Consider the following 26,521-nt stretch of genomic DNA (forward strand, 5'->3'; position numbering starts at 1 on the left):
GCTGAACATCTGGCAATTAGTAGGCAGCAGAGCAGGGATTCGAACGCTTAAGCCTAAGACTCTAAGTCTTAAACCTAAAGCTCCCTTGGTTTCTGCCTCTGGCACTTAGATTTTTGCCAGCCCCATGGCCTTGCTTCCATCCTCATGCCCTCCCTAACCTCCCTTGCCCATTTGTTCATTTAGTAAATGCTTCCCGAACCCCTACTGTGTGCCAGGCGCTGTGCAGTGACAAGAAGAGAGTGAATGTGAGGGACAGAAGCCCCCGCCCTTGCACAGCAAAAATCCATGTGTCAATAATATCTCTCCAGATGGTCATCTGTGCCTTGAAGGGGAAAAAGGGGTTGCACTAAAGAAAAACTGAGGGCAGGGCTGCAGAGACGGCCCCTTTGAAGTGGTGACATTCAAGCTGAGGTGTAAGGATGAGAAGATGCCAGTCACACAGACATCTGGGAAGAGGATACCAGGCAGAGGAACAGCAAGTGCAAAGGTCCTGGGGCAGGAACAAGTGAGGAAGAAAGAACAAGTCTCATGGGGCTGGAGCGGAGTGAGAACGAGAGGTGGCAGCTTGCCCGCACTCATCCAGCCAACATGTTTGTCAATAGGTGAGATGGGGGTCCAAGCAGGGCAGGAGTTGAGTTCCAGAAGCTTCAGCTGGTGGGATTAGGGGACCCCACTGTCCTACAGATTCATTTGTATCCAGTGATTTGCTGAGGGGCCACTGAAACTCTGGGCCCGGAGGCCAGACACGAGGCAGAACAACAGGGTGTCCTGGAAGGGCTGCCCCAACAGAGGTGGCAGCCCAGAAGCAGTGCTGAGGCAGGAGGGGGCCATGCTTCATCCGCCCATTCCCTGCCCTGCTCCACCCCCAGGGTTCATGTTCTTGGGAAAGGGACTGTGTCTTTGCCCCTTTGGTGCTCCAGTCTCCTGCCCTGGCCCATTCCTCTCTCCTTCTTTCCTAGGAAAAGCACTTCCGAGCCTGTCCCCCCTGCCAGGCTCAGCAACCGCATCCTTATTTTGCCAGCCTCAGGCACGGGGTGCTGGTTCTGCGGGCCCCCCATGTGGCAAGAGACTGGGGAACGATGGCTACAGCCTTCCAGCCACCAAGAGGTTGCTTAACAACCAAGTTCATGGCCACACAGAGGCCCCTCTGGGTTTCCAAAAGCTTCTGAGAAGGGGAGCTCCCCGGGGCTGTCACCGCTGAGTGGGAAAAGCAGGGTCTCTCCACCTCAGCACCACGGACATTTGGACGAGACACTTCCTTGCTGCGGGGAGGCGGGCTGTCCTGTGCATTGCAGGATATTTAGCAGGGTCTCTGATCGCCTGCTAGATGCCAGCAATGCTCCCCCAAGCAGTGACAACCAACATCTCCAGACACTGCCAGATGTCTCCTGGAGGGGGGGTGGGCAAAGCTGCCCCCAGGTGAGGACCACAAGCTCAGAGCCCTCCTGTGCGGGTATTAATAGCTTAAGAACGATGGTTTTCTCACCAGCTGAGGAGACCTGGGACCCCTAGTCTTCCTAAACACTTACGGTTTTGTTCTGTTCATTGAAAAATACTAGGAAAACACAGAAAAGTCAAAAGAAGCAAATAAAATTCACCTATAATCCGACGCTCGATGGCTAATCTCTTGTAACCATTTGGTATACTTCCTTCCAATCTCTTTTCTGCATTTGATAATCCTAATAGCTTTGGCTTATGGAGCACTTACCCTGTCCCAGGCGTCGGGTACGTCTTGGCTGAGTGGCAGGTGGGGGTGGGATATGGAGGGAGGGTTTTGGGAGCCTTTGCCCAGATCAGATGCCAGATGAACCACCCCCAGGGCTGGCAGCACCCCCTCCGAAGGGACAAGGAACTGGAGTAAACTTAGCTTGCCACCCCCTGCCCTCCATTTCCTGTCTATCTTCCTTCCTTCCCTGCTGCCAGAGCTGAAGTCAGCAGAGTCTGGTTTCTTAGCAGTGCGACCAGCTAGAGCCGACGGCCCAGCTTTCTGAACCTCAGTTTCCCTAGCAGTAAAGTGGGATGATAATTGTCCCAATGTCACGGGTTGATGTGAGGCCTGAATGTAATCAGATAGATAAAGCACTTGACGTGGGGCTGGGCGTGGACTGAGTGCCCAGTAAATACCAGCTCCGCCTCCCAGCCATCTCTCTCTGTCCTGCGCCCCAGCTCTGCTGTGTCCTTGCTCTCTGCAAGCTGGGTTCGGCTTTGTCACCCTCCCCAAGTCCAAGTGCCTTCCCTCAGCTACCAGGAGCCACAAAGGGTGACTGATGGGGGAATTCCAGACGCCAGGACGAGTCAACAGGGACGAGCGTTTGGGGCGTGGGATTCCCCTAGAACCCCGCTGTGATCTCAAGGACAGTGTGACTTGGTGGTAAAAACGTGGTTTTCTGATTCAGGCCTGGGTTCCAGTCTCAGATCCTCATGTATGACCTGGGACAGGTGACATCACCCCTCTGAGCCTCAGTTTCCTCTTCTGTAAAATGGGGGAGAATCCTAGTTCCTCCTTCCTAGACTGTTTGAGGGGATCCATGGAGACATGGAAGGGGTTCATGCTCAGTGGATGGATGGGGTGATTCAGGGGATCATGTTCAAGGGCAAGGGGAGGTCTGGACAAGGGGAAGGACGCACTGGGATGCAGGAGCCAGCCTATACCAGTTTCTGAGAGGCAACTGTCAAACTTTCGGAATTTTGTGAGTCAGTTGTTCATAGTTAAATTACATTATATTAAAAACCGAGGTTGGGACTTCCTAGGTGGCGCAGTGGTTAAGAATCTGCCTGCCAATGCAGGGGACATGGGTTCGAGCCCTAGGCCGGGAAGATCCCACATGCCGCGGAGCAACTAAGCCCGTGCACCACAACTATTGAGCCTGCCCTCTAGAGCCCGTGAGCCACAACTGTCGAGCCCAAGTACCACAACCACCGAAGCCCACGTGCCTAGAGCCTGTGCTCTGCAACAAGAGAAGCCACCACAATGAGAAGCCCACGCACCACAATGAAGAGTAGTCCCCACTTGCAGCAACTAGGGAAAGCCCATGTGCAGCAACGAAGACCCAATGCAGCCAATAAATAAATTAATTAATTAATTAAAAAAACCACAAACCAAGGTCCTCAAAACTCATGACTTTCTCATGATTTTACTACATCTTGCTATTATCTATGCTGTTGGCATTATTTACATTTTGTATCATCTATAATATAAATGCTTGGTTTCTCAAAATCAGAGAGTATTTACAGAAAGGAAATTGGCAAGCACTACAAATCATGCCTTTGGCACCAATCCACCCAAGGATCCAGTTGTTAAATATATACCAGCACCCCACTGGGTTTGGAGCTGGGTCCTGGCTGAACCATCCCTCCTTCATCCTCAGAGGCTGGACCAAGGGAAGCTCCAGGCTGTCATCGGCTCCAAGACCTGGTGGCCAGCGCCCCCTGGTGGCTGCTTCAAGCACCCACCATCCCCGCTGCTGACAAATCCTCCACCTTGAAGAGAGAGCTGCAGAGAGGAGGTCCTCTTCCACTAGGGATGGAAAACCCACATCCAGGAGCAGAGGCGCTTGCAGGGCCCTCAGGGGAACGTGGAGACCTACCCTCCGCCCAGACGTACGGGGTAGCAAGACCCCAGAGGGACTGCGCAAATGTCCCCCAAGTCCTCCAGCCTCTGGGACCCCGGCCCCATGACGTGGAGTCCTCCAGCTGACTTTTCTGACCACTGCCAAAGGCGAAGTGAACTCCTGTTGCTTCCCGAGGAGTCGGCCTTCTCCAGGGTCTTCTGTCCCCGCCCATGGTGGATACCCCTCTCCACCAGTGCCCCCACCGAAGCGCCTTGAACACACCTTCCTGTGTATCACACTTGTCCTAGAGGTTCAGGCCTGGGGGTGGGCAGAAGCAGACAATTCTCCACGTCTCCCTGATTTTGTCCCCCAAGGCCCTGTTGCCTTTCGTGTTCCTCCTGCCTTTCCCCCACTCTCTCCTGTTCCCCCAACCCTTCTCTCCGAGCTGCAGCCAGTACCCCCCAGATTCAACCTTTTCTTTGAACTCTCCGTCTGCAGGTTATGCCCTGGAGTGGAGGGGTCCTGCATTCCCAAAGAGACCCCTGGAGGTACTTTTCTAGAAGAGAAAAAGTCCCCTGTGATGAATGTTTTAGAAGTGGGGTGTGTGTGTGTGTGTGCATGTGTGTGTGTGTGTGTGTGTGTGTGTGTGTTTCCCTGTGCAAAAATGACTAAAAGGCATTGAGAAGCAAAGATCAAGAATTTGAATCCCAGCTCAGCCACTGTCAGGAAGTAAGCCAGGCTCTTCACTTCTCTAAGCCTTTGGCTTCCTGATCTGACCCTCAGGGTCCATGTGGGTTTCGATGCTTAAGTAAGGCCACTGTCCTGATTGCTGGAGCTGAAAGTCTTATATCCCACGATACAGGACTATCGGTACTAAAATCAGGAAAGTCTCAAGCAAACTGGGACATCTGGTCACCCTACACTTAAGGCTGGGACAAGCCAACTTACAGAGCCTAACCCAGCCTGCTGCCTGTTTGTAAACAAAATTTCAATAGAATTCAGCCAAACCCATTCATTTATGACACAGAGTCAATCCCTGCCTTCATGCCACCATGACAGAGTTGAGAAGCTGCAACAGAGACCACGTGGCCTGCCAAATCTGAGATATTTATGGTCCAGCCCTTTAAGAAAAAGTTTATGGCCCCAAACTCTACATGACAGGTAGTCAGTTGTAGGAAGGCCTTGTAGGGTGCAGCCAGGCTCTCCCTGTGAGGAGGGGCCACTGGGTGTCAATGGGAGATGGGCCCCATGTGGAACAGAGAGGTCAGGGTAGGCTTCTGGGGAGGATGGCATCGATGTTTAGATGGGGTATTTGGCTGAGATTTGCGGGGGAACCAAATTCTGTAGGCTTGAACTGGGCCATGGGAGGCGCTGAACAAAGTGGTTCCCAGGGTCAGCACCCTCTGCTCCCAACATCCTGAACCCCGCCTCCCAGCTGCCCAAGGATACACCCAGATGCCCCCTGAAGTAACCCTAAGAGCCCGTGCAGGGGTCTTCCTGAAGGGCCTGGGTCTGGGAGTGAACTGCAAAGGACAAACTCCCCACCTGAGGGAGGCACCTTGGTACCTTGAAGCATTCATTCAGCCATCACTTGTTTACCAAATATTTACTGAGTGTCTGTGTTCTCCTGGGCCCTGGGCTGGGGCCTGGGAGACTTCTGTGAACAAGGCAGAGCCCACCCCAAAACAAGGCCACACGGGGAGGCTACGGAGGGCACAACAGGGGTTACTCTGTCACTAGAAGGAAGCTTATTGGTCTACAAAGTCCCGAAGAAGCCTGTAGCCTTGGGCTTTCAAGGCTTCCCAGCCCCCACAGGCCCAGACTTCACTCTGGGTTCCTCGGAGAGATATCCCAAATGGGGGAGTGACAGGAAATGAACTCAGGAATCTGACACTCCACCCCAAAATGCCCATTTCCTGTGGCAACGGAAAGAAAATGGCAGTGGGGTGGGGGTGGGGGCAGGGAACTCTGAGTCTTCCTGGGCTCAAGGGGATGAGACTGCAGCTGCCAGGGGAGGGAGGACAGCTGTGGGAGGTGTTAGAGGGAGCCCAGAACACATGGGAGGCAGGGAGCTGGAGGGGGCCTCTCCAGCCTCCACTGGAGGTTCTGTTTGCCAGGCCTGCTTTGGTGCCTGGACCTTGGCTGCTCTCAGTCCTGTGTAGGGAGGCCAGGGTCCCCACTCTAAAGATTCCTATCCTAGGGGGCTCCAAGAAAGCCCGGCCCGTGGCACAGAGCCTAGGTATGGGTGGTGGCCCAGCAGGCCACGGAGGCAGCGTGGGGGCTGCTCCCGCTCAGGAGGCCAGGCCCGGAGCTAAGGGAGGAAGCTGTGCAGGGTGAGGTCATCCCCCTCGTGGTCCGCCCCATGCCCTGCCTTCAGGCCCTGGCTCTTGGCCTTGGGCAGGCCCCCGTTGGCTGTGGCAGTGGACACCTCGCCCCCCTCCGGCAGCAGGGACGAAATGCAGACCATCTCGGTGGGGGAGTAATCACGCACGGGGTACAGGTGGTTCTTGCGGGAGAGGCGGATGGCCAGCACCACGGTGCACACGAGGAAGATGGTGGCCACCAGGGCCAGGATGAGGATGGCCAGCAGACACTGCTTCACGGAGCTGGGGTCCAACAGGCCCTCTGTGGGGCTTGGGGCCGTGCAGGAAATGCTAGCTGGCACATTGCTGCTCTTGGGCGGATCAGAGGGCACAGGAAGGGCTGTGGTTAGGCCCCTTGTAGTAGCAGGTCTTGTGGGCAGGGCCTTCATGGTGGCTGGATCTGTGGGCAGGGCCCCTGCAGTAGTGGGCTCCATGGAAGAGGCTGCCGTGGTGGCCAGTTCCAGGGACAGAGACTTTATGACTCTGGGTTCTATAGACAGGGCCTCTGTGGCAGTGGGTTCTGTGGACAGGGCCTCCATGGCAGCGGATTCTGTGGACAGGGCCTCCGTGGCAGCGGATTCTGTGGACAGGGCCTCCGTGGCAGCGGGTTCTGTGGACAGGGCCTCCGTGGCAGCGGGTTCTGTGGCCAGGGCCTCCGTGGCAGCGGGTTCTGTGGCCAGGGCCTCCGTGGCAGCGGGTTCTGTGGCCAGGGCCTCCGTGGCAGCGGGTTCTGTGGCCAGGGCCTCCGTGGCAGCGGGTTCTGTGGCCAGGGCCTCCGTGGCAGCGGGTTCTGTGGACAGGGCCTCCGTGGCAGCGGGTTCTGTGGACAGGGCCTCCGTGGCAGTGGGTTCTGTGGACAGGGCCTCTGTGGCAGTGGGTTCTGTCAACAGGGCCTTCATGGACAGGGCCTCTGTGGCTGTAGGTTCTGTGGCCAATCCCACTGTGTCTGCTGGCCATGTGACCTCCTCTGTAGGCCACTCCGTGGATGGATGTTCCATGGTGGGAGGGATTACCGTGACCACTTCTTCAGTCAGAGGGACCGAGACCAGTTCTTCAGTCAGAGGGACCGTGACCAGTTCTTCGGTCAGAGGGACCGAGACCAGTTCTGTGCTCAGATTCCCAGTGGCTGCCCCTCCTGCATCCAGGACAGCAGAGTCTCTTATGGTTGCCTCCAGAGTGATTGGCTCAGCTGTTGTAGGCCCTGCAGACCTTCTCTGCCTCAATATTCTTGCCACGGGCAGAAGCTGGGGGGCCTTGGCGCTGTAGTTTAGCCTTTCTGGAGGGCCTGTGTCTATATTATATTCATCCTCTTGTCTCTGGCTGTGGTTGAGCAGGGAGGTTGTGGTCTCCTTGGCTCTATCCTCTTGGGTCTCCTGCAGCTGGAGGCTGCTGTCAGGGCCCAGCAGGATCAGCAGTAGGAGGAGTTGCAGAAACATGGCACCTGGAGGGGAATACAGACAGAGAGACATCAGGATAGCTGCACCCCTGGGCCTGCCAAGCACCCTCGACTGTGACCCTGGACAGCCACTGCTGGCAACATGTCTGGTCTGGGGCATCCTTGTGACCCAGCACATGCCTGGTGTGCAGAAGACCCTCAGCAAATATCAGCTACTATTACTTATCAACATCAATGAGTCCAGTGGGGGAGGGGGCCTTCAACTCCCTCTACATGGTGCACAGTAATGTATTTGTCTTCTTATCCTTTTTGATTAAAAATTTTTATTTGTGGGCAAGACAATCTACTGGGGTATGGAAAGATAATATTAGATCTTCTAGTTATACTAACTTTTATGTCACTTCTTAATTTCTATTTCTGTGTACATTTACAATATATCTTGAGTACAGTGGTACCTGTATACAATTCATAAATAGATCAATGTACCTACATCATCTGCTGATAGGGCCTATGAGCAAGAGGTTGGTGACCACAGGTCTGCAGGATAAAGCTATTCGTTTGGCTCTTTGAGGCCTCTTGGAGTCTGATCCTGACTCCTCTCCACATCACTCTGTTCCACTTTCCCTTATTTTGGCTCCCATTCCACACAGCCCTGACCTGTCCCTCAGATTCTCAGTTTTCTCATCCTTTCTCAGTGGCTTGGCTTGGTCCAGGTCCCTTTGGCTGGGTCCTCACTTACACGATGGGGATGACAGCACCTATCTGTGGACTATTGCGAGGATAAAATCAGGTGATATCTGCGATGCCCTTAGCACTTTGCTCCCATCACCAGCTCCCACAAATAGCAGCTACTTCAGTTCTTTCAGTAAATCTATCCCGTAAGTCCTCAAGGGCCCAGAGCCACCAACTGCTCTATCTGGGTCCAGGAGAAAAATTCAAATATTTTCTGAACAGCCTGTCCTCAGCAAGCTGACAGACATCTCATTTGCCTGTGGGTAGGGAGGGCCACTGTCCATCCTGGTATCACCCCTCAGCCTCCCGACCAGGTAGCCAGGAAGGGCAGTACCTCTCCCTTTGGCCATCTCAATGATCTTTCTTCTTGGCCTTGTGAACGCTCATGCCTTCTGGACTTCTCTCTCTCCCCTTATGCTCCCCCTGGCACTGGCTGGTATTTGTGAGATTCAAAATCTTGCAGCTGAGACTCCTGTGGTGACCAACAGCTATGTTCTGAGGCAGGATTCACATATTCCTTGATTCCCTGACATAGTACCCTTCAACAACATGCAACCCCAGGCACAGTGTCTGGGGCAAAGCCTGGATAATTTCCAATACCTTTCCTTGTTTTTTGTTTTTGTTTTTGAGTATAGTTGATTTACAATACTGTTTTAGTTTCAGATGTACAGCAAGGTGATTCAGGTATACATATATTGATACACATATCTATTCTTTTTCAAATTCTTTTCCCATATATTCGATACCTTTCCTTGTATTTCATGCAATTCAGAGCAGAGAGAAATTGTTCATCATTCCCTGAGTGACTGTAACTCACTCACAGACCCATCAGCTTCTAGGCTCAATCCAACCTCTCACGTGTTAGTTAGAATTATGATGGTTTCTAAAATGCCAGTCTGATTGTATCTTAAAATAATTTCTTAACCCAAACTTGATGATATTTGCACCAGACACATTTGGCTCTCACAGTTATCCTCATTTTATTGAGGAAGGATGAGGCTAGAGAGGTGGAGCAACTTGCCCAAAGACACACAGCTGCCAGGTGACAGAGCTCAGATTCGAAGCCAGCGAGGACTCAGGAAGACTTTGTGGAAAGACCTCACCTAGCTGAGGGGGCAGAAGGAGCAAAGGCTAGGAAAACAGCTTAACTTGATGGGACTCAGTTGGGAGAGGGAGGGCAAAATAAGAATAATGAGGACCTTGAAGGCCATATCACCCAGAGAGGTCAGCCCCCTATGTAATGGGTGCTATGAAGGGCACAAGATTGAGAGCACAGGTTGTGGGGTCCTAACAAAAGGATGTTCAAGTCCCAGCTGTGTCCCTTACAAGCAGAATGACCTTCACTCATGTCTTTGCCTTTCTGAGCCTCAGGTTTATCTGTAAAATGGAAGCAACAAACACTACACATCTCATAGGGCTGTTGGGAGAATGCAATGAGACGGTGTATTCAAAAGTTCCAGGCTCACCGTAGGTGCTTAATAAGTGTGTCATACACACACATATGCACATACACATAAATTCTTTGCCTCTGAACTTGCCTTTGGGAGGCTGACTGTCTTTGCACAGGGGGTGGAGTTCCTTCTTAGGGAAAAAGTATATGGCCTAACCTTGGCCCCGCTTTCCTGGGGATGGGGGACTTTAGGAAGAAGCCACCAGCTCTGGGACATATTTCATAACTATGAAAAGACTCATACCCACCACCCCCACTTGGGCACTTCTCAGTTCCTGGAAGGCAGAGCCTTCAGTCACTTCCTGGAAGCAGAGAGGGAAAAACAAAAACAAAAGACCCAACCCATCAGTTCCTGGGTTGGGGAGGCAACTGGGCAAGTCAGGGAGGCTGGGAGCGTACCATGGAAGGGGCCAGGTTATGTTCTCCAAGGTTGGCTCTCCCCCTGCACCCATCCCCACAGTCTCCTGCACACAGAGGCAGCCTGGCATGGAGGAGAGACCACTCAGCCACTGTGTAACCTGAGCAGGTTGCTTCACCAACTCTGAGCCTCAGTTTCGTCATCTGTAAAATGGGTGATATTGTCTCAAAGATGAGAATGAAATGAGATGCTGCAGGGAAGGTCCTTGGATGCTGGCATCCAGCCGGAGGGTGAGACAGGGGGCTGCAGACAGAGGAGAGGGAGGGCCTCTGACTCAGGGAGGGTACGGAGATGGTGACCTCCCTACCTCCCTACATTAGGGAAGCAGTTAAGGAAGCTGCAAAGACATGTGTGAGAGCAGAGACCTCCCCGCCTGTTTGGGATACAATGGTGAGCACTGGGAAAACCAGTATCTCCCTGCCTGGGCCTGTCTAAGGCGACCAGCTTGTTTTGGACATCCCCAGTGCTAGCACTGAAAATCTCTCATCCCAGTCAGTCTCAGGCAATCCAGGTGCCTGGTACCTGCCATACTGTGGGCTTCAAGGGGAAGGGACCAGGGACACAGCAGCCTCCATTCAGGCCACAGTGGGGCAGGCCTCAGCCAATGTGACTGAAACCTACATGGCTCCCAAAGGCTCTGTGGCTCCAGAGAGCCATGCCAGTAACAAGGAGAGGAACAGAGCATAAGCACTGTGTATGGCAGGTAGGATAATAACTTTAATCTTTGTTAAAACATATTTATTGTGCTGTAACGAAAATGATGCATTATAAAAGCCCCACTGCGGGTGGATCGTTTTATTATCTCATCATCTGGGGGCCTCGTTCATCACTCCAGCACTGACTGCTATGGTTCCTGTTACACAGATTAGGAAAGCAGGGCTCAGGGCACTGAAGTCACTTCCTTCAGCCCTCACCTTTCATCTCTTCTCTCCTCTGATGGCAGGAAAACAGTCACTTACCACAGGAGTGGGATGGGCAGGGCTCAGAGAGAGGGGCAAAGAGATGTCACATCCTATTTGTCTTGTCACTTACCTAATGGAGGTCAAGACACTGCCCGTTTCCTGTCTTTCACCCTAAACCGGGGTGCTTCTGCCCCGAGCCCCACCCAGGCTGTGTGGAGGAGCGAGCTGCCGGGAGCCACACCCCAGCTCCAGAGACCAAGTTGCATGGCTGCTCTGGACCACTCAGGAAAGATGCTCATGGGACTCAAGAAGCTTGGGACCTCCCATTTGGAATTCTGAATCCCAAGAGTCCCAGCGTTCAAGAGCTTGAAATCTGAGGATCTGAAAGACAACATCTCAGGGTGTCAGTTGAGCAGCCTCAGGAGAGGGGATCCAACGGAGGCCCGGTGTCCCTCCAGATCCCAGTGCAGGTCTGAGTCCTGCTGGACTGGACATGCAATCTAGCAGGACCCTGTGGGGATTTCCTGGGACAGACCCCTCCCCTGTATCTTCTGCTTCAGCTCTTCTCTCAAGTACCTAGATAACAGTATCTGATGCACATTTCCTGAGTTGTTTTATGGATGCTAAAACCCCCAACAGATGGAAGACATTAACTACTTGAAGACCTTGAGCACGCAGCCCCCAGACCTGGAGCCTGAAGACTGATAATGTTAACCCCTATGGTACCACTCCGTTATTTCACTGTCAATCAATCAGAAAATTGCGCATGAGCTGATCACACATCTTGAAACTCCCCTCCCTCACCTTGCTTTTTAAAATGCTTTGCTGAAATTCAACAAGGAGTTCGAAATTTTTGAGCACTAGCTTTCCCCGACTCCTTGTCTGGTGCCCTGCAATAAACGCTGCACTTTCCTACACCACAACACAGTGTCAGTAGATTGGCTTTACTGCACACAAGAGAGCAGACCCCAGTGTTGGTTCGGTAACAGAAAGGCCCTGGCCCAGCTCGGGATCAAATCCAGTATCAAACCAGATCCAGTCCCAGCTCTGTCGCTTACAAGCTGTGTGACCTTGAGTAACCAAAAACACCTCTCTGAGCCACGGAGTCTTCGTTTGGAACACAAGACACCAGTAGCACCTACACTTTGTGGGGTTGTTATAGGTTGAAGTGAGCTGATCCAGGTTGAGCATTTAGCACATAATAAGCGCTCAAGTAAGGCCAGCTGTTGCCATTGTCATTCTTCACATAAGGCCACATCCCTGAAAAATCTGCAACCCTGTGACAGCTTTGACACACTTCTGACCTTGTCAGTCAGAGAGCTGGGCCAGGAGCCCCAGAAACCTGTCTCCATAGTACATCCTAGGTGCCATACACAGCCTTGGTCTCCTCTGGTTTGTGAATCGCATGTATCAAGTGTAGACAATGCCCTGGGCACAGTTCTAAGAGCTATGCATGAATTATTAGCTCCCTCAGGCCCCACCACCTCCTCGTATTAACCCCCCATGAAAGATGGGGAAACTGAGGCCTGCTTGGCGCTTAGAGTCACACGGCCAGTAAGAGAACGAGCAGGAACTTGAACCTGGATGGTCTGGTGCTCCAGAGCCCACCTCATAGTCACAGCTCCGTAGTATCTGTGAACAAGGCCTGACCATTCTCCAGAGCCAAAGCAAATGCTGCCTCCTCCAAGAAGCCTTCCTGGATTGCTCAGGCATGATTAGTCAGGTTGTTTAAACCTTTTTAAAAAAAAATGTTTACTTTCAAAACATTCATTCCCATTGGCCCATGAATAGTAAGAGGACAGGAACCACAGACATCTTAACGGCTCATGCTACACACCCATGGCTTAGCAGACAAGCAGGTGCTTGGTGGGTGCTGTAACATTTGTCCATTGGAGTGCAGGCACTGTGGCTGCCCTACTGCCCCCACCAGACTGCAAGTCTCTACTGGATCCCCGGCCCCCACAGGTCTGGCATCCTGGAGGCTCATTAAAGGCGTGTTGCAGGAGTAGACACGTGAGTGAGGCAGGGCAACAGACACACAACTGCACGGGGCATGCCATCTGCAGGCTTTGGGCCTCACGTTTGGCATCCTGCACTTCCTAACCTTTTCTAATCAATTACCCCAGCCCCATCAAGGAGACTTTCCAGACTTTCCAGGCAAGGCAAAATGCTATTTGTCTAACTGCTGTGTTGGATTCCTGAAAGACAGCAGGCTCTAAGAAAGGTAAACCAGCACTAGGTAAGGAACAATGCATTTACTGTATAGAGAAAGGACATTGGGAAAGGGAATGCCTGAAGTTAAAGAAAAAGAGGGCTAAAGACATGGAAGCAACCTAAATGTCCATTGACAGATGAATGGACAAAGACGTGGTACATATATACAACGAAATATTACTCAGCCATAAAAAAGAATGCAATAATGCCATTTGCAGCAACATGGATGGACCTAGAGATTATCAGGTCTTCAGTGAAGACTATTGTTACTTAAGTGAAGTAAGCCAGACGAAGGCAAATATCACATGATATCATTTATTTGTGGAATCTCAAAAAAAAAGATACAAAATAACTCATTCACAAAACAGAAATAGACCCACAGACATAGAAAACAAATTTACAGTTATCAAAGAGGAAAGGGGTGGGGGAGGGATAAATTAAGAACTTGGGATTCATTTATACACACTACTATATATAAAATAGAGAAACAATAAGAACCTATTGTATAGCACAGGGAACTATATTGAATATTTTGTAATAACCTATAAAGGAAAAGAATCTGGAAAAGAACAGATATAGATAAATATATGTATAACTGAATCACGGTGTTGTATACCTGAAACTAACACAACATTGTAAATCAACTGTACTTCAATTTTTTTAAAAAATTTGGTTTTTAAAAAGGAGGGCTAAAAAAGGAAAGGAGTGGGGCCTCTCAGATGGTAGAGAGGGAAGAATGTTTCGATGATGAATGAATAGGCCCAGGGGCTCCTCTGGATTTATGACACTCAATTCAAATAACCCCACAGGAGCCCCAGGTAAAATTACAGTGGGGAGCAAACTGACTTTCTGGTAGACACAGGGACAATGTATTGCATGCTAAACACTAAGTTAGCACAGAGAACATCCCAGTCTACCTCAGTCACTGGGGTATCAGGGGAGGTACAGAGCTGATTATTTTCACAACCATTGGAGTATCAATTAGGAGATCTGATATTAAGACATAGTTTCTTATACATGCCTGAATGCCCTATTCCCCTCCTGGGCCAAGATCACCTCTGCAAACTAAATGCTCAATTAATTGTTTCACCAGGACAACATGATATCAGAGTCCTACTGGAATATGCTTTGACGTCTATGGCGGGCTTTCCTAGAAAACTCAGAAAAACAGACAGAACTTGGTCCCCCTGAGGTCTACAGAAAGGTAAGAGGAGAAGCGTGGGCTGACAGAGCCCCAGGAAAGGCAAATTATCCCCCAATTTGGATTGCTTAACACCAAAGTGACAATGGGCTTGCTTTTGTCTACAAATATAACCCAACAGCTATCATATTGATTGGAAACTACTCACTTACTTTGGGATGAGGCCTTGCCAGTTGCCCTGCGAAGGATTAGAGTGGTTCCCAGAAGCAAGCTTAAATTAAGCCCTTTTGAAATATTGGATGGTAAGCCATTCCAGGTGTCTGCCCAGGCAGGAGGATCTGTAGCCAGTAGGTCTGCAGACTTGGACTTGTGACCTATTAGAAGATCTTAAGTTGCTGTTTGAAGCCCAGCCTCCTACCAGGCAAGTAATGATGATTTTACTCTTTCATTTTACTGGTACTTGTTGGAAAGAAAATGCTTTAATAAAGCTATCTCCAAGTGTGGCCAACAGGGGAAATATACAAATATAGCACAGGGCACAGCAGCCCAGGTGCCCTCATCCCAAGTGCTGGAGTTTATATATATGTTCAAGTGCTTGTCTAAGTGTTGTGACAGGGCCATAAAAAAGGGGGAGCAGTGCCCTCATAATGCAAAGTGCTTATGCCCAGCCTAGGACTCAGGAATACTTCCAGTTCCAAGTTGATAAATTTGATTCCACCATCACCCCCTCCCTGCCCCTGTTCAGCAGGAAGTAGCCAGAGTGGTCACTGCCCCTCCTCTCCACCCTCCCCCCCACCCCCACAAGATTGTGGAACAGACATTGACAGTGGGGAATTGAAACAGAGAAGAACAAGCATGACTCCATGTTGGATCTATTCCTTTAGCTCTAACCTTTGTGCTCTCGCCTCTGCTTAGTCCTGCTGGCTCTGCACCTTTGTAAAAGAATGTCATCTTTAGCTTAAAATAGACATAATACCCTTTCTCAAGGCTCTGTGTCCCAGGCTTGACCTTTAAAGGTATAACACTTTTCCATTCATATAGAGATTAAAAAGTTACATAACAGAAGATAACAATTGTCTTGTTGGAGGTTTACAGGAACATTGTGACCAGAACTACATGGACAGCTGCAAGAACAAACGATTCCAGCACCAAGAAGTTTGCAACAATCAGCCACACCCCCTCCCCTTTTAGTATACAAGAAGCCTGAATTCTAACTCAGCTAAGACAGTTCTTTAGGACACTAGTGGGGCATCTTCTCAGACTGCTGGCTTTGTTTGGCTTTCCAAATAAAATCGCTATTCCTTGTCTTTCAATTTAGTGGCCTGTCCTGCAGCAAGCAGTACAACAGGTAACAATCCTACTTTCTTCCAGCCAGAGGCCACCCCCCACCATCTTGCTGCTCCAGCTCAGCAGAGGAGACCGAGAGACAGAGGCCCGGGGGTCTCTGTGGGCTCCACAAGGGTCCTGTGGTCAGACGGGGCCACCACAAATACAAGCCTGGCCCCCTCCCAGCCTTACTGCTTTGGGCAGCTGCTTCTCTCCTCTGAGCCTTGGTTTTCTCATCTGTAAAAAGGGGCAGGGTTCTCAAATGATTCCCTGGCCCCTCTAAGGGCCAAGGTTCCCAGGTGGTGCCCAGCCTGGTGGCCCAGCCCATTCTGTTGAGTTTCAATCTCCCCTGTCTGCCGGCCAAGCCCAGTGAGGGAGGCAACTACTATGTAGGGTGTGGCCTGCCCGGGACCAGGGGAGCCATCCCCTGAGGAACAAAGAATTTCAGGCGACCAGCGATTGCCTGCCCTGATCCTTGTCTATGGGTGTGTGTGTGTGTGTGTGTGTGTGTAGAAGGACACTACTTTAGCCACCAGCCCACCATCATTGTCTTTTATGCCCCTAAAGCACCCCAGATACAAAGTAATAAGAGTATTTTAGTCATTATTAATTTTCTCTTTTGCTAGCAGTAGCATCTTCATTCTAATATTTTAATAATTTGCTGTGGACAAGTGTCACTGTCTCAATCCTATAAAAAATGTGATGAGCACAGCTTTGGAAACACTATTTTTATGGCTCCATAACCTGAGCAAACCCCCTCACCTCTCTGGGCCCTGGTTTCCCACCCGTGAAAAAAGGAGTAGGATGGCTTTTTAGGGAAACAATCCTGATTTCTCCAGTTTTTTTAATTCAGAGTAACCCCCAAGCTGGCAGGTGCCGGTAAATCTGATGGGAAAGGCGGGATGGAAGTTGAGGGGAGCAGGATCCAGAAGAGACAGCAGAACAAGACTACAAACTCCAGGCAGAACTCAATCCCAAGTGCCCAGAGCTCTGGGGTACCCCTTCCAGGGGCTGCAGTTCAGGCCCTGCTTGGGGCTAGCCCCCCAGCCTGCCCTTGGCTGCCAGGAAAGCCCGCCAGTCCCTGGAGACCCTGCCACCCGGCCACTCCCTGTGGTTTTGCAAGCTGGCGCTTACCGTGCTCAGCAGAGCATGAGACAGCTGCCTGGTGGGCCCACGAGAAGTGGCTTCTCTGCTTTAGTGACAAGGACCCAGCCAGTGCTGCCGCGCACGGCTGTGGCACCCCTGCCGTGGTCTCAGAATGCACCAAGCCCAACGGCCGTGTGTAAAAGAAGGAAGTGAGAGTGTGGTTGTTCAAGGCCACGTGACAGCCCACACCCCTCTGTTTGTTGCAGCTTTGGGGAGGTTGATCAAGCCTGGGTGGGTTGTAGGAGACAGAACCCTGCTGAGCCTGAGGCCACTCTTGGGTTCCTGTAACGATGAAAACACTTAGAACCACAGGGAAACTTGCAGGGGAGGGGTAGGTGGGGGTGGGGGGCAAGCTGAGAAAGGCCACAGCGTTACTCCATGGGGATGGAGAGCAGTTGTGAGAGAGAACCCGCCCTGGAAGGGAGGGAGTGACCAGAGACAAAGGAGAATGGTAGGAAAGCCAGCAAGTAAACAAGAAAACAGTGTGGTCATGTCACCCCGGGGGTGAGCCAGGGAGGGGCCCCTAACCCACCCTGGATGTGGAGGGGGAGTTGTCAGGAGACTCTTCCAGGGAGAACTGGCCCTTGAGATGATAAGTAGGGGTGGGCTGGGCAGGAGAGAGCAGAGCATAAGTCAAGGCCTGAGGACGCAGACTCCCAAGGAAGTCAAGGAAGAAGGGCTGTCTTCTAGGGTCTGGTTGGCGGCTTTGTACAAGGTGGGGCTCAGGACACGTGCAGAGAGAGGTTCACATCCTGCCTTGCACACAGGTTGTTTTAAACTGAAAATCAGAGCCCCAGTGGGTTGTTCATGTGACAGAACCTTGATCACCTTAGGAAGCTACAGCTGGAAGGGGCCCCAAACGCACTCAGTCTGTACAGACGGAAACTGGAGCCCCCAAAGAGGAAGGGAGACAATCAGAACTTCCCATTCCTACCTAGTACGTGTGGGAATAGCCAGCCCTCAGGGGCAGCTGCTGAGAAACTCTTACCCAGGAGAGGAAGGCCACTCCCTGGTCACAAACACTCCAGATACCTCTCTTCTGGCCTGGTTCACAAGCACACTGGGGGCAGGACAGTCCCTCTGCTGGGATCTGCCTCAGATGCCCACCCTGAATCCCCGCCCATCACCAGACCCACAGGTGTGAAGCAGATGGCGAGATCCCTAAGACGCAGCAGTCAAGGGGAGAGAGCTGGCCAGGAATCAGGGACTTGTGTGACCCTGGGGTGACGTCCCCCCATCCAGGTCCCAGTTTTCTGTCTATAAAATAGGAAACCTCCAAAGATGAAAGGTTCTGCAAGAACCGGGGAGGATGCTGATGTCCAAGTCAGAGGGTCACAAGCGCAGCTCCAACAGGAACTTCCAGCGGGCCAATCGCCCACCTGTCAGGGTGGAGAGAGGAACAGCTATGGCTTTGCAGCAGGAAAGACCCAGTGAGAGTCCGGCTCTGGGCCCACAGTTTACACAGAGGGTGACCAACCATCCCGGCCTGCCTGGGACTAAGGGGGCTCCTGGGATGTGGGACTTTGTGCTAAAACTGGGTCAGCCCCAGTCAAACTGGGATAAGCTGGTCGTCCTAGAGCAGGGACCAGCCCCTCCCAGGCACAGGGCCAGGGGACCTGGTCATTCGTTCAATTCTGAATGGGGTGCCAGAGGCTGTTAGCCTCACCTGCAGCACTGGGGTCGGGGTGCTGGCCGGGGGGAGGTGTCCAGAGCAAGCAGACGAAGAGCCCCATGTCCCCCAGATGCCTCCTTTCCTCCCTGGCCCCCAGGCAGCTACAAGCTGCTTCTCAGAAGATGTGGGCACACCCTGGGGAAAAGTTAATTCTATCAAAGACCAGCCCCCCGGTCCCTATGACCCGGTGAGCTTTGAAAACCATCCAGGAGCAGTGCCCCAGAGAAAACACTCACAAGACCAGGGGCCCAGTAACGGGCCTTTTACAAGCCGCATGACCTAGGCAAGTCACTTCTCTGGAGCCTCCATTGCCTCCCCTGCGAAGCCTCGTATGGTTAACATTTCCTTGGCCTCTGCTATGCGCCAGATGCTACGCATCTATCAGCTTGTAGGCTCAGAGCAGCCTCTGGAGGTGAGGACACTGAGGCTCAGAGCGAGGCTGTGCCTTGCTCAGGGTCACACGTAGTCGGTGGCAGAGTCCAGGCAGCCAGAAAAAAAGCCCTCGATCTCCACCCCGGGCCTGTGATCGTGCCGGCTGAGTATTTGAGTGCTGGTGAATCTTCTCTATACCAGCAAGTGCTCTATGTAAGGAGGAAGGTGATAACTTAGCAGCAGGTAAGCTATGTCAAGGTAAGACTTTGCGCCACTAAATTTACCTTGTAGAGGAGCACATGTTGCTAAGAGGATGCTGGTTCTCGGCATCTGTGTGAAAACCGTAAATGCACACTTCATGGCACCTAAACACCTGTAAGACGCAAGCATTCCAAGTGAGAGGGTTTCTACTTCTACCAGAAGTACTCCAAAATGCCTTCCAAGATCGAAGCAATGATATTTCACCTAAAAGAAATATTTGGAAGAAACATACAAGTCCCATACTATGGAAACCTCTCCCTTGATGGGATAAGATGCAGGTGTTTAAAGTCACATTTAGGGGGCTTCCTAGGTGGCACAGTGGTTAAGCATCCGCCTGCCAACGCAGGGTACCCGGGTTTGATCCCTGCTCCAGGAAGATCCCACATGCCGCAGAGCAACTAAGCCTGTGTGCCTATAAAAAAAAAAAAAAAACCTAAAGTCACATTTATGCTGAATGCTTGTAAAGCACTCACACCTTGTTAGGTGGAAAAGCAGGGTATGAAAATGTATAAACAGCATGCTTCCAACAGGGTGTGTGTGCTTACCGGGTGGACTGAAAGAAAACCTTACAATACCCTGTAAGCATGACCGTGGCCCTTTCTTTCTGAATAGATTTTCCTTTCCTATATTTTTAAATAGAAAAATGTATATAATGATGTATATGTCAGCTTTATTATCAGGAAATGGAGATTTTAAACGGTACAAGGACTTTACAGACACCCTATATTTCAGGATGGCTACACGATCTGCAGCTTTTGTCTGTTTCTATCCTTACGGGGTCTTTGGGGGACAGCTCCTCCCACTCTCCCCCCCAACATTGTGCTTTCCAGGGCTGCCAACAACCATGGTTTCCCAGCGCCCCCTGGCCACAGCAATGGGGCCAACGATATCACTTCTCCCAATGCTCCTCAGCCTGGCTATGGAAGATCTCCATGGGAGATTCTCCGGAGGGGGATTAGGAGCCTGCTCACAGCATAGGCTAAACTCAGAGAACAGCTCATTCCCTAGAATAGGATCAGGGAGCTTTTTCTGTAAAGGACCAGAGAGCAAATCTTTTCAGCTTTGTGGATCTGTAAACAACTATTCAGCTCTGCAGTTGTGACATGGAAACAGCCATGGCTCATATGTAATAAATGCGTGTGGCTGTGTGTCAATAAAACTTTATTTTCAAAAACAGGTGAAGGGCCAGATTTGTCCCACAGGCTGCAGTTTGCTGACCCCGGACCTAGAAAAATAGGAGTCACTGGCTATGAGGAGAACCAGATTGGAGAAGGGACCCACCTGGCCCCCACTGATGGGCAGAATGAAACGCTGGTTCCCTTAAGACTATGCTGTTGGCTTTCTCAGTACAGGGCACATTTATTGAGCCTGGACAAGCTGGGATGAGCCACAAGCAGGACACACACTGTCCCTGCCCTCTTGGGGTCTTCAGGTTAGCAGTCAGGCCAAAAGCCACCACGCAGGGCCACTGAACGTGGCCGGGTGGAAAACAAAGGCCTAAGAATCAGGTGCATTGGGTCCTTGCTTCACATGTGCTGCGTGGCTTTAGGGAATTCACTCGAGCTCTCTGAGGTTGGCTCATCTGGAAAAGGGAGATTTGAATGCTTAGTGCAAAACAATGGAAGGACTCGGTAAGGCCTGAGAGTAGGCAGGGCTGCCAATATAGGCAGAGGCCAACTGCCTCACCTCTGACTCCCTGAGTCCATCTACCCTAAAGCTCAGAGCAAAACCTGCTATAGGTTTCAGGACGCCAGTCCTCAATGATTAAGAGCAGAAACCCCTTCTTTGCTCCAAGTGCAGGAACTCTTTCCCTATGCAGGATTCAATGGCTCCCCGTTGCTTTTAGAATAAAGACTCAAACCACCAGCATGGCTGGCAATGCCTAACCACCCCACCCCCACCCTGGCCTCATCTCTTTCACATGCCCCTTTGTTCTCTGCTCCCGCTCCTTTTTTTTAAGCTCTTTTTATGTTTCCTCCTGACACAGGGCCTTTGCATGCACAGTTCCTTCTGCCTGGATCAGCCTTTACTGGTCATCACCTAAGTAACCCCTCCTCACTCTTCAGATCCAGTTCATGTGCCCCCTCCTCAGGAAAAGCCTGTCCTGCCCACCCCTCCCCATTCTGTGACCTCAGAACCCTGTGCCCCTCTCCGGTGTGCATGGGATTATCTAATAAATGTCTATTTCCCCAGAAGCTCCAGGAGAAAACCATGTCTGTTTTGTTCTCTGTGGCACCTCCTGGGCCAAGCACAGTGCCTGGCGCGTAGCAATAAAAACTGCTGACACTTACCAGGTGCCTCTATGTGCCAGACAACGTCCTAGGCTCTTGACATATGCTCATTTGTTTCATAACCACAATTGCCCCATGAGGTAGGTACTCTTAGCATTCCCATTTTATAGATGAAAAAAACCAAGGCCCAGAGAGATTAAGTAACTTGCCTAAGGTCACACAGCTACTTAGTGGCAGAACCACGGTTTGAACCCAGGCTGTCTGATTACAAAGCCTGCATTCAATCACGATGTTTGTTGAATGAATCTAGACGTTCTTCCAGCTTCTCCTGGCTGGCTCTGCCTGAGATGATTGGTCCAAGGGGATGCACGTCTCCCCACCACTCTCTAACACCATGTGAGCAGCTGGGGCGGGGGGGCGGGGGGGGGAGCGGTGTTGAGGAACTGCAATCAGCAAAGCCAATGGGTGTTAATTTCCTCTCTCCATCAGAGTCCAGTGCTGGGCTGGACTGGGAGCCAAGGCCCATTTATGGACCTTTTGGGAAAATTTGGTCCTGGGCATTAACTAAAGCCTGTTACTGCTGGAGCAGCCCTATCTTAAAGTGAACAGTGTGGCTCCTTGGGTCCCCAACTGGACAACTAAGGATTTGATATCCAGCTAGCTCACGACCTCCTTATACTCGGGCACTCCTAAATGATCATTTGTGTGCTAAATGCGGTCGTGCTACCGTCAGCTGATGGGTGAAAGGGCTGCAGCTGCCACGTGGGGATGGTCCCAGCCGTATGGTGGGCTTCCAGTCCCAATGGTCTCACCACTGCCTGTACAGCTCTGCTTGTGCGGTGGCCTAGGGGGTTGCATTTGGCTCCTTAGTTGTTTCTGGGTGGGGAGTGGGGTGGGGAACCGTACTTATGAAACTTAACACCATGGAGACAAAGAGAGGAAGCATGAGGTGGCCAAAGCCAGCAGAGCTTAGCTTCAACCTGGTATTTACCAGACAGAGCTGGTCAGTTATTGAGGAAAATGAGAAAAAAAAAAAAAAAAAACCCAATAACAATAACAAGGAAAAACCACTTGTGGAATTCTGGAAATATGTGGATAGGTAAGGACTGTATCTGACAGGCCAGGAGTAGCTGAGATCCAATCGTCATTGTAATTTGCTGGGGACTCACTGGGGCCCCTCCCCCACAAGATGTCCAATTCCTGTATGACTCTATGCCCATTTCCCTGAAAATGCAAGAAAACCAGGGTGGCATCTCACAGAATGATACCGGCTTTGCTAGGTGGCCATTATGCCTGCTAGGAAGCTGCGGCTCAGGGAAGGGCCCAGGTAGATCTGAGCCGAGGTGGGCCAGACGGCAAAGCCTGTGGCTTCCTCTCAGACAAACAGGAGTCCAGCTGCAGGTGCAGCAGTTTTCAAATTTACCCGCCACAGGATGCTTTGTTCAGGTGAAAGCAAAGGTCTCGTAAAATAGAGAACAGAGATATTCTAATAAAAGGCCCAGCCCTGGAGAGGCAGAGGGGAACCACACCCAAATGCCTGTCCTTCCCCTCCCCCTCCCCCCAAACCGTCTTTGACACAAAGGAGGGCACACAGGCTGCCATTTGTTGATTTGAATGTCTGAAGGGGAAACGGCCACTTTGCGGCCCATCACAGCCAGTACATCATTCTGTTAGGGGTACCACAACCGAAACTGCCTGCCCTGGCCAGGCCCAACAGTAACTGCTTGCATGAGTTATCTTACAAGAATGAGTTATTCCTGGTAAGGAATGCAGAACTGATAAGCTACCACCAACGGGAAGAATTCAGGAAAGGTCAAAAGAACAGAGGAGACACCAGTCTGTGTGTCCTACCAACCTCCCAGAATCCTTCTTGCTGGAATCCATCTTGGCTGAGTGATGCATGCGCCAGCAGGAAGGACCCTGAGTCAGAATGATAGGCCAGAGACAACCCGGAAACTAACCCCATCACCATAGAACCCGAGACTGTGAGCCAGGTGCAGAGCAGTCCTCCTGGGGTCCCCGACCCTGCTGCTCTCTGCCCGGGCGCCCCTTCCCCATAAAGTCTCTTGCTTCGTCAACACGTGTGTCTCCTTGGACAATTCATTTCCGAGTGTTAGACAAGAGCCCACTGGAAGGCGTCCCCCTTCCTGCAACAATTCCCCTTCTCAAAGGGGAACAGAACTGTGGGGAGTTCATTCAGCCTGATTCTGGTCGCCTCTCTGGGCAGCCCCAGGAGCTGGCTGCTGGGATGGGAGCCTGCAGAGTAAGCCAGTCCTCCAGAGAGAACAGGGACTCCCCAGGGCTCACTGGGTCAGCTTAGGGTAGACAGTGGCTGGTGCAGGGGCTGGTCCCAAACCCAGAAGGCCAGACAGCAATCAAACCTAAAATGGTGCTCCAGAGGAGCTTTGAGCATAGCAGCCGAAGAAATCAATGCCCCCAAGAAGCCACCCCAAGCACTGGGCCTGGGCTTGGCCCTAAACGTACAGAGATGAAGAACACTGGACCTCGGAACTCAAGGGGTCCTGATGGGGGAGACAGAGCTGCATGAGGAAGGCGTTTTGGTTGCAGACAAACTCAACTTAAACTGGCTTAGGTGGCAATTGGATTCCCAGGGTATCTCATGCAGCTGGATCTCAGGCATGGACTTAGGGAGCAGAAGAGACCCAGAGCACTTTCTCCATCACTTGTACCTGCCCTGCCTGCTAACTCCCTGCACCCTCAAATCCCAGGCCTTTGTAAAGGAAAACTCAAGACTTGCCACCACTGAAGGTGCTGGGCTTGTTGGTCTAGCCTGGGGTGGACTGTGGTCAGGGGAGGGTCGTATACTGAAAGCAAAATACCTCGCCCAGATAATCCAATAGGTACCACCATCTCAGATTATGATGTCTATATTTTCAATTCACTCATTCAACAAATGTTTATTAACACCATATGCCAGATTCTAGGGATACCATAGTCAAGTTCCTGTCCTGTCCTCATTCAATTTGGGAGAAACAGAAACTCAGGGAGTTGATGGAGCTGGTGGTGATAGGTGTTCTGAGCCCTGCAGACACTGGGGGTGGGGAAGGACGGGCGGTCCGGAGAGAACAGCACACGTGAAAGCTCAGAAGTAGGAGGCCTCATGACAAGGGGACATCAGGGCAGGAGGTGAGGAAGTCGAGGGCCGGCCTCGACTGACTGGGAGGAACTTACAGCTTTTATTCTGAGTGGGATGAAAAGCCATGGAGGGTTTTGGGTCTAAAAACAGGAGTCGGCCAACTTTTTCTTAAAGGGCCAAACGGTAAATATTTCAGGCTTTGTGGCCATCGGGTCTCATTGTAACTACTTGACTCTGAGGGTGTCGAGGGAAAGCACCCAAAGACGCTGCTTCTAACAAACGGGTGTGGCTGTGCGCCCGTAAAATTTACGGACCCCAAAACTTGAGTTGGAGGTCATGTTTGCTTGTCACTGTTCTTCTGGGGTTTTTTCCCAGCCATTAAAAAATGTAAAAAAAAATTCAGCTTGTGGGCTGTACCGTGGGGCTGGATTTGGCCTGTGGGCCTTTGTTAACCCAATCCCGCCGTCATACCTTAAAAGGTTACTCTGGCTGCTGTACTGAGAACAGACTAAAGCGTGGGACAACAGGAAGCTTGGTCTGGAAGATGTGACGGTTAACTTTTACATGTCAGCTTGACTGGGCCATGGGGGTACCTAGAAATCCGGGCAAGTATTGTTCTGGGTGTGTCCGTGAGGGTGGTTCTGGGTGACATTAACATGTGAACTGGTGGGACTGAGGAGAGCAGACTGCCCTCCCAGTGTGGGCAGGGGGGCCTCACCCCATCAGCTGAAGACCAAACTGGAACAGAAAGGCTGAGTAAGAGGGAACTCCTTGCCTGACTGCCTCTGAGATTGGTTTTTTTGCTGCCTTTGCACTCAAACGGAAACCCTGGGTCTCCAGCTGGCTGACGGGAGATATGGGCACTTGGCCTCCATAATCATGTGAGTCTGTTCTTATAATGAATCTCTCACTGTATATATGGACACATCTCATTAGTTCCGTCTCTCTGGAGAACACAATGCAGAAGCTCAGTTCACATCAGAGATGACAAGGGCATGACCTAGCAAGGTTACAGCGGCGGTGTGAATAGCAGCTGGAATATGGACCCATTTTGAAGCTGGAGCCAATGTGAGTAGCTGAGAGCCGCATACAGGCTGTGAGAGAGGAGACAGGAACCAGGTGGGGTGGGAGGCAGGGGCAAGTGGAGGGGGCTCTCATACAGGAGGCTGAAGAGCTGCAGAGAAGAGGGGAACCATCTGTGTCTCCCTCAGAGGTCTTCACAGATTCTGTTCTAGAAAACATCTCTCTGGAAGCAAAAAAGGGAACAGGCGGGCAGAGGTAGAGGAACCAGTTACAAGGCTGTTCAAACAATGGTCTGGTTGCTCTACAAGGTGGGCGGGGGGTGGGGGTGGGGGGGCGTGGTTCTGGCAGGTACTCAGAAGCCTATATGGAAATCTCCACTTTATGGTCTTTTGTGATATTTTAATCCACTGCCCTGGTAGAAACTGGCCAGGGTGGTAAGAACTCACTCGTCACTTTGGGAACTACAGTTGAGGGTGGCAGTGTGTTAACCAGGAGGTGCTTTGTCTGCCTTCTACAATCCAAATAACATCTTGGCACAGAAATGAACCTGCAACAACTTCCTGTTATCTATGGGGCAACTTCCCAGTTCTGAGACCTCATTCACCAGAGCCCTAAAGCTTGGATTTTGTTGCTGAAACCCTGAAGGTTGATTTCTCAACCCTCAGGGCACTGAGCTTCAGTCCAAACAACCTTGCCTGGCTGGGCCACTTGGTCATTGGCTCCACTCCAATTTTCTCTAGGCCCTTTGAAACCTCACTATAAAAATAAGTATTTGCTCAGTGAATGCCAATATGAATGGAACCGTGGGGGGAGGGGTGGTTTAGAAATGAGTAATGAGAAGACAGCAGGGCTGTGAAGAAAGTAAAGGTTGCCCTGCCCCCTCAGCTGCTGCAGCACCTTGGGGCCCCTAGGACCCTGGGCATGACCCGTTCACACCGTGATCTGTCTGCGTCACCTGAGCTAGTTGGCCGTGAAGGAGGGGAAGGTACTTTGTGTCTGAAGCCCTCGTGCACCTGACACCCAGGCCAGCTCCTCACTCTTCCACTGATAACCGTCTGTCTCCTTCAAGCCGAAGCTTTCCCTGCACCCGCAACTGTGCTGGGCCTTTGTGCTGCTCCAAACCCACCATGTCATCCTTTCCGAAAATACTCGTGGAGTCCTTCAGATCAGCATGAGGGAGCCACCATTAAAACAAAAGCAAAAACAAAAACCTCAGCACCTAGTGG

General features: G+C 51.4%; 1 protein-coding gene across 1 annotated transcript; it reads right to left on the reverse strand.

Annotated features, from left to right (window-relative positions):
• Positions 1–5,148: 5,148 nt before the first annotated feature.
• Positions 5,149–16,888, reverse strand: SELPLG (selectin P ligand). Its single transcript, XM_057746051.1, has 2 exons — positions 16,628–16,888; positions 5,149–7,355 (listed from the first exon to the last, which is right to left on the reverse strand). The coding sequence occupies exon 2, from the start codon at positions 7,348–7,350 to the stop codon at positions 5,863–5,865; it is 1,488 nt and encodes a 495-aa protein (XP_057602034.1). The 5' UTR covers positions 7,351–7,355; positions 16,628–16,888; the 3' UTR covers positions 5,149–5,862.
• Between the last annotated feature and the right edge of the window lie 9,633 nt (positions 16,889–26,521).

The sequence above is a fragment of the Hippopotamus amphibius genome, chromosome 8, assembly GCF_030028045.1.
Source record: "Hippopotamus amphibius kiboko isolate mHipAmp2 chromosome 8, mHipAmp2.hap2, whole genome shotgun sequence".
Taxonomy (NCBI): Eukaryota; Metazoa; Chordata; class Mammalia; order Artiodactyla; family Hippopotamidae; genus Hippopotamus; species Hippopotamus amphibius.